A 14,434-nucleotide genomic window follows, 5' to 3' on the forward strand; every position below is an offset into this window, starting at 1 on the left:
AATGCTTTCTTTTCTGTTCGATGCCTTTTTCTCTCAAATATTGTTCACAAATCTGTCTAAATCTGTGTTTGTGAGCACTTCTCCTTTGCCGAGATAATTCCACACCTCACAGGTGTGACATATCAAGATGCTGATTAGACAGCAGGATTATTGCTCAGGTGTGCCTTAGGCTGGCCACAATAAAATGTGGAGTGGACTGTCCACATCAATGAACACATTATTGATGTGCGTGTGTGTGTGTGTGTGTGTGTGTGTGTATTAGTTTGACAGATGTGTGGTGATTAATAAGCCAAATGCACATGAATACATCCGCCCACGTTTAAAAAACACTGAAACACTTTGTGAAGAGAATGAATTTCTACTGGAAACACTGTATTATAATCTTCATTAACTTAAATTTGCACTTAAATATTGTTTTTATTGTTAATATAATATTTCTTACTGTGGAAGCAAAGTTAATGACAGGCTCTTGAATTAATGAAAATTTAAAGCACACTCGTTGTGTTTTATAACTTTTCATATAATTTTCAGTAGTTATTTGAGTGTCTTGGCACAGTTACTTTTTCCTAACATTATAACTAAAGCATCCGCTATACCTCAGTCTCTAACTTCTACACTGTTCTATCCTTCACAGTCAGAAAGTGACCCTGAAAGAGCGCGTGTTCTCCAGCCCGAGAAACTCCGCGAACAAAGGCAAGAACTCTCCTCAGAGCCAGCAGCCCCTGCGACGCTCTCCCAGTGCTGACAACAGCATCGAGAACAGTCCCTCCAAAGTACCCAAGAGCATCAGCTTCGGCGACCGCAGTCGAGTCAGACAGGCTTTCCGCTTCAAAGGCGCCGCTTCTCGCCAGAACTCAGAAGGTGAGGGAAAGCAGCCTGTTCTTCTGTGCTTATCCGGTGTTGCCTTCTGTATCTGTCTGCTTTGGTCGTGGTTTGGTGGTTGTAGAATGTTACATTTGTTACAGTTGTTACCGAGTGTCATATACACAGAATGTTACAGAGTGGTAGTAGTAGATAGTTACATTTGTTACAAGTGTTACCGTGTGTCAATGTGTCAAATTCACAGAATGTTACATACACTACATTACAGAATGTTACAGAATGGTAGTTGTAGAATGTTACATTTGTTACAATTGTTACAGAATGTTACAGAATGGTAGTTTTGGAATGTTACATTTGTTGTAATTGTTACAGAATCTTCCATACACAGAATGGCAGCTGTAGAATATTACACTTGTTACAATTGTTACCGAGTGTCAGATACACAGAATGTTACAGAGTGGTAGTTGTAGAATGTTAAATGTGTTACAGTTGTTACATAATGTTACAGAATGGTAGTTTAGAATGTTACAATTGTTACAGAACATTACTTCATTCTTCAGAGTTTAAAGTTGTAGATTCAAATGCAACAAGTACCAATTATGAAACGCAAGTCCATCATGATAGTTTGTATATTTGAAGTTGCAGGAGATACCAGGTGAAAACTAGGATGTGATTGAGAAATTAAACACGAAGTCTTGTGTTTTGATTGTTTTAAAATGGTTAGACATGTCCATGTTCATTTTAATAAGTTGCATTGAGATTTGTAGAAGAAGGCATGAAGACAAAAACTCGATTAAGTCAAGCTGCACACATCAGGATTCTTATTCTGTCTTTCTGTTGTTCCATTGCATGCTATTTTTGCAGTGCTGTATTGTAATCAGTGCAATTCTTGCTGTCTGCGTTATTTTTGCATATCAATTCTATCTTCGTATAATCAAGTCATGTATTGCTTTTGCTACCAGTGTTTTTGTGGAAAAAGTTGAAGAATATGAGCTAATTAATTTATTAGCTAAGATGTTCTATTAATTTATGTAAGCTATTTAAGATAAGCTCTTTTATGATTGGTATGAATGCAGTATATGATTTCATGGCATATATTATGGCATAAACATATATTATTTTAAATACCAATCATAACATTTGGCCTGAATCATTCGGATGTATGTTGGAATATTGAAATACTATTTATGAACAAGTCTTGTGCTTTGGTCACACTTTCCACAAAGTGCAAATTCACTGCTTATTTTCAATTAAATGGTTTTAGATTCCTTGAAATTAAATGTAATAATGTATAGCTACAGATGACTAAATATAAAGGCAGTCAGTTGTGTAACCTAATAAAACTCTCTGACAGAATCATGTGAATGGCAGCTTGTGGAAAGTTGACTTTTTGTAATCCATTTTTATGATTTACCCTTGTTTTTTTGATGAATGTGGATCCTGATGCTGTCCTTTCCGTTTCTATGTTGGATGCGGATGCTAAAGTGCTCATTGAGATGCAAGAGGAAGATTTGAGACACAGGAACTCTCCAGGTCAGGCAATCCAGATGGGTTGGGTTCCCATTCAACCGCTTAAAACCAAAGCACCATATTCAGTCAAACTAACATGCTTCAGTCACAGCACAACCACCAGTTACATGCTCTTACATGCTTTATAAAAATAGGATTTTATTGCATTTTCTGCCTTCAATTAACCAATATCACTATATGGACAAAAGGTATTGGGACTACTACTCCTAGCAATTTCCATGAGTACAAATCTTATTGTTTAAGCATATAATGATATTCTAGGTAACTGTGTGGTAATGTTAATTTTATAGCAACAGTTTTGACAAGACCCTTTTCTGTTCTAAAATCAAAGTGTCTCTGTGTATAAGGCGAGGTTCAAAAAGAATTGATTGAACACCTCTGGTGTGTCTTTTAATACTGACCTTGAGCCAAAAACTCAATAACGTGTACATATGGGTAGAGTCATTTAAACACTTCCAAAATTGTTGCAATGGAGATGGAAATACAATTTTTAAATAAGTGAATTGTAGACACAATTTTGGAAGTACCTTATTCTGTTCTAAAGAAGGGGGTGTCAATACTTTTGTCCATATAGTGTATGTCAAAATCATTGGTGTGTTTGGCTCAAGGTCTGCATTAACATTAAGATTTGTACATTACTGTAAATTACTAAAGTAGTCAAACTTGTTCCTTAGAAGGGGGTGTCCCAATACTTTCATCCAGATGGTGATAATGCAATGAATGACTTTTCTCATTTGAGTTTTGTTTTTGGAAACATCTAGCAATTTCAGCAAGTCGTGCCATACTTCCTTTTAGTACTGATGCTGTGAAGTTCATGAAAGATCTTGCTGTCATCTATAAATTGCTATCAAGATATCAGATGGCTAGTGTATTATAAAAGCAATGCAAAGTCAGAGAAAACCTTGTGATTGCAAGTCCATCTGATGTCTTGTTAGTGTGCAGAATTCAGTTCGCACCTTCACTTGAATGTCATTTCATTGTATTTAAAAACTGAGACACATTGAGTATTTGTATTTGGACATTTCACTTCACGCGTGGCATTTCTCTTAAGATGAATCATTTATTTGAAACTGTGAAGCTTTGGATAACTGCACAGCAGAAAATCCGGCTTTAGAACGAAATCTGGTTCACCTTCAGAGAATTTACAAGTTTCTGAAAATTCTGGATGTTTTATTTTTTTTATTTTTATGACCATTGTTTCCTGAAGTTATAGATTTTAAGCAGGTCTGTTTTGTTGTTGTTTTTGTAACTGTATTACCATCTCTCCTCCCCAAACTATCGCAGCAATTGAAGGGTTAATCAGTAAGAGATTATCAAACAAGAGCTCGTTTTTACCAACCCTAGAACTAGTGCTAGTGGATGGCTGCAAACTTTGCTCTTTTACCTGCATGTGAGAAGAACTAGTTAGTCCTGAGGAGGAAAACACCACAGAGCAGTGGAACAACTAGTCAACCTCATTAAACAGGTGCCAGACCCTCATTATTCACTCGAGGTTCTGGAGATGGATGGTTGTTCCAAGGCTCTGTGGTTTATTTGGCATAATAAGCACAGGTAGATTTATTTGTACGCACCTGTCCTGTGCCGGATGGATGTGTTAACTAATGGGAACACGGGAGAAAGACACCGTGACCCAAAAAGACAGATGCAATCTGCGTTTTGCATGCATATAAGCAAATGGTAGGTGTCTTTTTTCTTCAGTCGAACAGTAAAGACAATCTTTAGCTAAAATCGTGCTCCGTGGTGATTCATAAAATGCACATCAGTGGCTACTCTTATTTATTTATTTTTTATTTCAAGGAAAATAAAATTAGTCCGTGTGGCTCCTGGTGATATATTGAGGTCTTGTGAAGAGAAACAATCGGTTTGTGCAAGAAATTTTTTTTTTTTTACATTATTACGTGCTAATTTTGTGTGCTTTGTTTCTGCCATTGACTTGCATTTTAAGAATGACAGAAGGCCACAGTTTCAGATAAAAAAAAAAAATCGTTCTTGCTGCTCTACTGAAGGAAATAAAGCCACCGATCTTGGAAAGCCTGAGGATTAGAAAATTATCAGCAAATTTTCAGTTTTGGTTGAACTATCCCTGTGTGTTAATGACTCTCAATCAATGGTTCTCACAGTCAGTTACAGATCTGTTTTGATAAAGATAATAATGTATGAGCTGTATAACGTCAAATGCTGGTTACAGGTTTGGCATTGTGTTGGGTGTCCAACATAAAAATCAGTCAGGAGCCTCTGCTTTAAGACTCAAGGTAGTTAACTGAGGTATCACTGGTTAAGTACAAGTTTCATTAATTACCAGTGCTCTAGAAAATCATTTAAAACTCAATTAAATTGAAGAAAGCATTTAATTATGGCCATTAACATATTTGACAGTTGCCTCAGTGCTTTATTAACTCACTCATTGTCAAAAATGTGCCAGTATTTCTACAAAATCAGCCTGCTGAAAGAATTATTCCTTTATTTGTATGGAAAAGTTCATTGCTGTTTGATTTTACAGCAGCCAAAACAAATCAAAAAAACTTTTGGACTCAAGTTACACTTAAACGTGTCTGAATCTCACTGCATTAGATACAAAATATCAAATCTGCACAACTTTGCAAGTTTTTTAAAAGTTTTATTTTATTTTATAACTTTATGGAGTTGTAGTTCATTAAAAGAACTATGAACACGTTTCACCAACGTTTTACATACACAAATGTATTTTTCCAAGTACATCATTGGAGTGTGTTTTATCAGAAAAATATATTATCATTTTTATAATCATTAATTAAAATGTATAACATTTTCTCTAAATTCCAAAATATTTATTTATTTATTTATCATTTTAAACAAGACAGAAATTAGACATTTTGAAATTTGCCAGCAATTTCAGATTTTTTTGTTTATAATTTATAATTTTAAACTGACTTATTTAACATGTTCAGTTTAAATAGCACTTGATTCGATATTTTATTATCTGATTCAGTCATGTACTCTTTAAGTGTCACTGTGTGGTTTTGTTATTCTTGGGACTGTCGTCTCGTAGCTTTATAAAGATGGCATTGCACTGGCCTGACTGAGCTAGTTACCCAAGTTAAAGGTTTAAGGTTAGGTTTTGGGAGGGTTTAGGGGGTTTGTGCACTAACTCCAGAGTCCTGCTGTCCGTGTTGTGTTTTATAGAAGCCTGCCTTCCTGGAGAAGACATTGTTGATGACAATAAGAGCTGCCATTGTGAGTTTGTCCCTCAGGATTTAACGCCGGGACTAAAAGTTACCATCAGGGCCGTGTGGTAAGCAAAGATGAGACAGGCAGCATCCATCAGACGTCTAATATTATTGATAAAACTACAGCAGTCTGCATCACATAATATTAGCTCATAAACTGTCCTGAATGTAAGTTACAAAACATGTTACATTCAGCCTTTTGAATCCTTCGTTACATTCACGCTTTCATTGCTCACATCATGCCAGCGACTCTCATGCTTGAGATATTTTGAATATTGAAGGTCAGTATCAAACCTAAAAAATATTTTTTTTTAATTATAAGTGTCTGGGACTCAGTTATGAAGTAAATCTCACAAAAACATGTTCAGGTCATGTTTTATTAAAAGTAAAATCCTAATAATTCAAACTAAAACAATAAAATAACATTTAATTTACTTAAATAAAATCAAATAATAATATTTTTTATTATTTTAATTATTATAACTTATTTTATATATTTTATGTTAATTTATTTTGTAGTTATTTTATTTAAATTAGCTTGATTAGCTAAAATAACTCAAACTAAAGCGGAGTTAAAATACTTAAAAACTATAGACACATAAAAAAGACAAACCTCAACAAAATTATTAAAAATTTCATTCAAATGAAAATGAAATAAAACTAATTCAAAATATTAGTAAAAGCTGTAATAGCATGTCCAAGTAATACATGTTATTTCAGTATCATTGTGATACTATAATAGTTTTTTATTAATACTTTGAAATTATCATTTAGTCATTTTGTTGTGTGCTTTTGAAATGATGTAGATGAAATAAAATAAGTAAAATCTTAAAAAATATTTCTTAATTATTTCATTTTATTTCAACCAATAAACTAGCCAAAATATTTAGTTTTTTATATATATCTTTAATTTTATTTCAGATATTTATTTACAGTATATATATTAACATTCTGCATGGTTTTAGTACTATAAAAAGGCAATCAAACCTATTTTCTCGTTTCTTTCTTTATATTTTTGGGGTGAAATATGAGCAGAACATGTTCTCCAAAGCTCCACTGAGGTTCAGCGTTTGTTTCTGTGTAAAGTGTGAAGCGTGATCATGTGTGGGATTGTCTGTCCCTGCAGCATCATGAGGTTCATGGTGTCCAAGCGAAAGTTTAAAGAGAGTCTGCGGCCGTACGACGTGATGGACGTGATCGAGCAGTATTCGGCCGGACATCTGGACATGTTGGCACGCATTAAAAACCTGCAATCCAGGCAAGAGCAGATGCAGCTGCTTCTCCTCACACACTCCTCACACACTCCTCACACCGTGTTGTGTGTTGCATGGCTCAGTTTCCTAAACGTCTCTCACTGGTTTGATGTTTATATCACTCAGAATCAGAACTATCTTCACATGTATGTATCTGATACCCACAAACCGCCTCGAATGCTGTCTCCAGTGGCTTTTGTGTGTTTAAATGCCTCCACTGAGAAACATTATCCACATTTTTATTTATTAAGATACAGTATCATGATATTTTAGCAGTTCAGAGCAGTCAGTATTGACGTGGGACTCATTTTTAATAAATGAAGCTATTAATTTATTCAAAAGCAGTTCATACTCTGAAAAACTTTGATGTGGGATTTAGTTTGAAACTATTTTCTGTCAGAAATTGATAATAAATTTCACAAATACTGAGAAATGGCAAGTGAAATGTGATAATTGTGAGAAAATGTGATATTCACGATTCATATTTGTACAAATATGTGTCCCTTGTAAATTATAAAAATGTAAAAGAAAAACCTGTATGATTTGTAAATTTTATTACATTTTAGTTATTTTATGGCGTGTAAAGAAATGTATCACAAATAATAAAGTATCATAAAATCTTTCATATATTCATATCTAACAATAAAAAATACTCTGTTTAATTATATAAAATGGTTAAATATGAAATATATATTATTAATGTATATTAATAAATACATTTTAAATTATAATATTTTATTAATATTTTCCGTTATTCATTGAAAGGTTGGTTGAGAATAATATTAAAGCTACTTAATGCCATCTGAAACCAACGTTTAAAAATGTATTTTATATAATTAAAAATTATAAAAAATATTATGAAAATATTTTAGGTAACATATTTAAAGCTGAAATATTTTGTTGTTTTATTCTATATTTTAGTAATATTTTAAAATATTTTTCTTGCTATTTTTGGCGTTATTAAAGTAATGTTTTTGTTTGAAAAATAGCATTAAAGTTACCATCCTCATGGACCCATGACACTATAAAAACATCACATCCGTCTTGTTTCAGCACAGTCCTCCTCTATTTATGAATAAATGAATGTGGTTATGATTTGACATAAATATATTCCTGCTTATAAACAAGCACACATTTAGAAAACATACTTTCACCTCATGCTGATCGCTGACAGCAAGTGCGACAGTTTTCACAGAAATGTCTGGAATATATTTGGAGGGTTTGTTGTTGTTGTTGTTGTTGTTGGTGTGTGTTTGCGCCGCTCGTGTCTCGTCATTCTGCATTCTGCTGTCCTCTACTCTATTTGCTTTGCCAGGTTAGATATGATATTGGGTCCTCCGTGTCCCAGCACCCCTCGCCCAAAGAAGTGTTCAACCAAAGGAACCAAAGAGTCGCCCCAGTTGTCTTCTAGGTTAGGAATCCCAGGCCTGCGTTAGATCTCTCTCGCTCCAGAAAACAACTAAGAAACCTGCTTCTGTTTCAGACTACATGGCTAGTAGAAACTGAGCTGTAAACAAACTAGTTTATTACTGAATCGAGTCTGAACGCTCCGGGCGGCTTCCGATAATCAGCTCCTAATTCACTTCATGACCTTTGTTTGCTGTGACCGAAGTGTTTAGTTGAGACGTTTAGTCGAGGGGAAGCAAATACAACATTTGGGTGCGTTACTAGTCATGTAGCTGAACTAAAACTGGTTGAGCTAGTTTGCCTGAACCGCTGTGTGGAAATGAAGAGTTGCGGCAGCAAATAAAGATGCACAATTCTGCATCGCTGTTTTTGCATATGCATGTCAGCTTGGCGTATTTTTATTTACTTTTTCTCCATGCAAGCAGCCAAACAACACATCCGATGCCGTATTTAGACGTGTGTCTCGGATCAGACGCACCCCTGCTAGTGTAGTCCGTCAGCTTTGGATAATGTGTCAAATGTGCGGCTAACACTGTAATATGTAACTAAAGATGTGATTTCACCTCGACACATTGTTCAAAAGTGGCAGATATCAACAGAAAACGTCCGTCTGGAGGGCCTGACTCTTTCTATCCAATCATCTCTGTCTGTCTGCGTGTGGACACGCCCCCTCATTAACATATCCCTCCTTCTGCATGCATTCATTGATTTCCCAACACTGCTTTATGCTTTAAGATATAATACACTAATTTATGCATCTTTCACATGAATGTTGCTTTATTCTAACAGTTCATATCAATGTGATAAATGAACATGTAAGAGAAATATTGTTTTTTGATGCATTTAGAACAAAATTAAATATATCAAATAAATGTTATTGTAAATATACAGTATATGTAAAATGATATTAATACTATGCATAGTTTTTAAATCTACAATTTAAAAGAGAATTTACTGTATTTACCAATTGGTGATTATATATATATATATTGTGTTGAAGTTCATGTTGACTGTGTAATGAATCAAATTTGACATATTTTCTTCTAAAACAGATTTTGTTTTTTTTGTTTTTTTTTTGCAGAAAAACTCTGAGTTATGAAGTTGTTATTCTAGATGTTTCATGTCTTTAATTGATTGTTAGAGTGGATCAGATTGTTGGTCGAGGTCCTTCAATAACAGACAAGGATCGTCCGAAAGGATCTGCGGATGCAGAACTGCCAGAAGATCCCAGTATGATGGGACGGCTTGGAAAAGTGGAGAAACAGGTCAGTCACGCACCTGTTTGCTGTTTGATTGACTGATTATTTGATGTATATATATCTTATTTAATGTGCAGTTTTGCTGCTAATAGAAAGAAATACATTTAAAATGATTTTTTGCATTCACTCATGGGAGAAACTTAATTTTAAAAGCATGTTATAGAACATTAAGAAATTGTTTCCTGAAGAAGTTTTATAAACGAAATACAGTATTGTGTGTTTAAACTTGTTTTTGAATAACTAAATTCTGGAGTTATCTAATATGAATTCTTCATCAAAACATATCGGTTCCATAAAAGTAAACAAACATATCCGTTTTCCTTTTTTTAATGTTAAGTATTATGTTTATTTATCAAATTATTTTTTTATCATAATTACAATGTGTTATTATATGTTGAATAATGTTTTTAATTATACAAAAAATGTGTATTTTCTGTATGCAATAGTTTTAAAAACAGCCAAAATGTTTATTTTATGTACTGAATTATTTTAGCATAACTTGGTTTAATTTATTTTATTATGATTAAATAGATTTTAATCATAATTAAAAAAAAAATTGGAACAAAATTGTGGAAAGTGATGAATGACAAAATTTTCATTTTGTGGTGGAGTATCACTTTAATAATGCCACAAGTACCAGGAATGTGACAAGCAAAAGCGTTGGTAGTTTGCATTGCATGACCAATTTAAATACTCTCCTCTCATAAATTTTGTGTCTGAAAGGGGAAACTCCTACAAATTACATATTCAATAAGATCAAGCACAAATATAACTGTGTCCAAGCTTGTTTGCAGCTCTAATTCTTCACTGCGTGTCTTTAGTAAATCCTAACAGTACTATTATAACAGCAAAGGATTTGGTTTGCGCTGGTGCAAGCTGTGAGTAAACTGGTGTTTCAAAGCAAAAATAAAATCTGATTTTCCTTCTTTTAGGTGATGTCAATGGAGAGGAAGCTGGATTTCCTGGTCAACATCTACATCCAGCGCATGGGCATCCCGCAGTCTGAGACGGATGCTTACTTCGCCTCTAAGGAGCCGGACCCGGCGCCGCCGTACCACAGTCCGATGGAGCACATGGTGAAGAGCGGCTCCATCACCAAAATCATCCGCTCCAACAGCTCAGCAGACCAGAAGAACTTCGACCCGCCGCCGTCGACCTGCATCAACCACCACTGCCCTCCCTCTACATCCTGGCACCTTCACAGCCGCCCCGAACACACACAAGGAACGTCACCCACAGGTGACCCCTCGCTAGTGCGCATCCCGCCGCCTCCTGCCCACGAGCGCTCGTCCACAGGCTCTCGCGGAGCTGGACAGCATCACGCATCTCGAGGCGAAGATGGACTCCCGCTGGCTCTTTACCAGCAGCAGGACGGAGCCAAGAGCGACACGTCCATATCCATCCCCTCGGTGGACCACGAGGAACTGGAGCGCTCCTTCAGCGGCTTCAGCATCTCGCAGTCCAAAGAGAACCTGGACTTCCTCAACAACGCTTACTTCAGCGGCGTGTCGCGCAACGCTAAAGTCAGGTCGTACATCGCCGAGGGCGAGTCGGACACGGACTCCGATCTGTGCGCCCCGTCGCCACACTCCACCACCGGAGACGCCGCTTACGCAGACAGAGCATGGTCCGGCCCGAAGTAAACCTCACGAAGCCGGGATTCAACCATTGGTAAATGCGCACCAGCCTGCATTTGCGTGTTTAAAAAGCTGCATTTCTCTTCAGCTCCTCGGACGGAAGAAACGGTGAAAATGGCTAGATGCAGTGAAGATGCAATGCAGTAGTTTCTGCAAGCCGAGCACTTGCTTATCCATCGACCCATGTCTGGAGAACGAAGGATTTTAATGTGAGAGATGCTGGGAGAGTCTTTAGCATTTCATGTGTGACCCAGGACCACAAAACCAGTCGTAAGAGTCCAATTTTCAAAATTGAGTTCACCTGGAAGCAGGATAAATAATTTCTGCACTGATGTATGGTTTGTTATGATCGGACAATATTTGGCTGAGATACTATTTGAAAATCTGGAATCTGAGAGTGCAAAACAAATCAAATATTGAGAAAATCATCTTTAAAGATGTCCAAATGAAGTTCTTAGCAATGCATATTTCTAATAAAAAATTTAGTTTTGTTATATTTACTTTAGAAAATTTACAAAAAATCTTCAAATTCTATAATTCTGACCCCTACAAATGTGCTACTTATGACTGGTTTTTGCTCTGGGGTGCATATGTAGTGCGTTTGCATCTATAAGAACGTCTCTATAACATCGTCAGCAGGTTAAAGGGAGTGTTCACTCAAAAATCTCGCAAACAACCAGTCATTATTTACTCACCTTCATGTCGCACCAAACGGTATGACTTTTCTTCTTTTGTGCAACACAAAAGAAGAAGTTTTTTTAAAAAAAAAGGTCAGTTTTTGCATCTGTCAAGCTCCAAAAGGACCTAAACTACACAAAAGCGCTATAAAAGTATCATGAAAGTACATTTATGCATTTGGTTGATGCTTTTATCCAATGCAAAACTGCATCAATTATTTTGCTCAAAGAATACAGTCACAATTATAAATCATTTCATTTTATTTATTTACTTTTTACGTAAAAAATTATTGTACTCTGACATTTCAACCAATTCACATGCAGATTATCAACATTTGAAAAAAATTATATACTGAATAATAATAAAAATAATAAAAACACATAAAGATTAAATAAATGACCAGGCAGGAAATGTATCGTTTTATGAAGAAAAGCTCTGATTGGTGGATTTGAATCTTGATCTGGCAACCACAACCTTGTTACCAATGCAATGCAATGCAATGCAATGCAAAAGAAAGAACAAATGACAAATTAAAATAAAATGTTTTCTGGATAAATAAACAGCAGACAAACATCACAAATGATTATGCTTAATAAATCAGTCATTACGGTTAAAATACAGTTCATTATTGCAGCCCTACATTCAATACATGTTGTATAGTTTCTTGTTTTCACAGGGATTCAAACCCAAAACCTTTGCTACAAAGTGAAGCATTGCTACAGGAACGCTAGTTTATAGAAATGTAGTTTATTTGACTTAGTACCATATTGCAAGTCTTCTGAAATGACAAAATGAGTGAAATATAAGTCATTATTTGATGATAAATGACATGAAGGCGAGTAAATAATGAGAGAAATGAGATTTTAGTGTGAACTGTCCCTTTAAATCATGTTTCTGTTGTATCATGTCGTCTATGTTCGCTTGTGAATGTACTTCACGACAGCTTGTGAATTTGAAAACATCTCTAAACGAGATCACTTAATGTTGATCACAATATTCCCTTAATTCATTACCGTGGTTAGGAAATTACATTATGAAATATAAAATATCACTTTCTCTCAAGTTTACAGTTTTTTATTACTCCCTGAATTAATCATTTGCATGTCAGTTAATTAGGAATATTTAGTAAGATTGTATATTTAAAGTTAAATTCATAACGCAAATTAACAGCTTCTTGAACTAATGATAAAAAGGCTATTTTCTGCCAATATTTTTCTTTTCTTAAATATACTAAAACAATTTCTAAAACTATTTCTGTAAGAACAGAAGTATCCGTTTAATGATATAATATCTCTGCTTAACAATCATTCAGCATACATTAAAAAACATCTCATTTTTTAAAACATGCCATCAGAAAACATGAGGTCCTGATTTAATATAAAGTTGAACATGAACTAATCATTTAGTTAGTTTAATCTCACTCATGAAACAGGGAAAAACACTCTTTTGAATGCACTAATTTACTGAGAGCACATGAGAAATGCATCGTGTCGTTTTGCCTTGTTCTGATTTAATTGATGTTCTGTTGCCTTCTGTAGTTGTTTTATTGGTTTTATTTAACCATACTGAACAAAAAATGTCTGTATTCTACAGGATTTAATGTATGTTACCTGTAGAAATTATCCATATGTGTTTTACAGCCATTCACACATGCAGACATCACATCTCCAAAGAGGATAGCTCGTTTACATCATCTGTCTTCCATCTCAGTTGCCGTAGTCTTCTAGTCTTTCCCTTTAATGCTGGACAGATGCGAGAAAAGTCTTCATTACAATACGCTGTTGCTCAGGAAAAATCGTTAATTTACATTCATGCATTTGGAAAATGCTTTTCTCCGATTATAATTACATTGCATGCAAGGTTTACATGTTATCAGTTCATGCATTTGCTGAAAAATCAGACTTATTAAACCAATTGGGTTAGAATTTATCACTTTACATTTAGAAATTGCTTGTAAATTTCACAATAATTGGCAAGCAGCATTGAATTAAATGCGACATTTGGAAGTCGAAAGACTGAAATAGTATTCTCTTGTAAAACATACTCCAATAACAGCACTTGAGATATTTTTACAGTGTATATGGGGCATGTTGTCACAATGCTACAAAGGAGGGAACCTCCTCTTAAAAATACCTTTGTTTTAAATATATAATACTATCTAAATAAAAACAAAAAACACACCAAAAAAACCAACAATTTTCACTTTTTACTTAAAACCTTTTTCCATGTGACAACTAGCCCCGGCCTCTCCGATTTGAATGCGAAATGCTTTAAATTCAGCGAAAGCAGCAGAATTAATTCCCGGATTAATATAGCATACAATATTTACATAATGTACAGTCAGAATACTGTGGTAAATGACCATAGATGAACAGAGACGTATAGATGTAAGTCATTGGTTCAGGTGGGTCATGTGGCAGTTTCGAAGCTGAAAATCACTTACAAAAGGTACTACGGTATTCTTAGAAGTACCTTGGTTTACCATGTAAATACCATGCTACGTGAATATCTGTAACTGTACTATGGTATAACCACAGTACGTGTTTGTAAGGGACAGGTGAGTTCTGCACATTCAGACCCAGTGATTTGAGTTGAATATGTCACAGCTGCCTTGCTTGATTTCACTTTGTTTTCCAAAGAAT

The 14,434-nt window shown here is 35.0% G+C and overlaps 1 protein-coding gene across 1 annotated transcript in view; it reads left to right on the plus strand.

The window, feature by feature from the left end:
- The window catches only part of LOC113102059 (potassium voltage-gated channel subfamily KQT member 2-like), a 33,387-nt gene extending 21,875 nt beyond the window's left edge, over positions 1–11,512 (plus strand). The window contains exons 11-16 of the mRNA XM_026265726.1: positions 635–861; positions 2,308–2,355; positions 5,515–5,623; positions 6,685–6,816; positions 9,360–9,483; positions 10,410–11,512. Of these exons, the coding sequence (XP_026121511.1) occupies positions 635–861; positions 2,308–2,355; positions 5,515–5,623; positions 6,685–6,816; positions 9,360–9,483; positions 10,410–11,120 (1,351 nt within the window). The 3' untranslated portion in view covers positions 11,121–11,512. The remainder of the gene's footprint in view (positions 1–634; positions 862–2,307; positions 2,356–5,514; positions 5,624–6,684; positions 6,817–9,359; positions 9,484–10,409) is intronic.
- The last annotated feature ends 2,922 nt before the right edge of the window (positions 11,513–14,434 follow it).

This window comes from Carassius auratus, chromosome 6 (assembly GCF_003368295.1).
Source record: "Carassius auratus strain Wakin chromosome 6, ASM336829v1, whole genome shotgun sequence".
Classification (NCBI taxonomy): domain Eukaryota; kingdom Metazoa; phylum Chordata; class Actinopteri; order Cypriniformes; family Cyprinidae; genus Carassius; species Carassius auratus.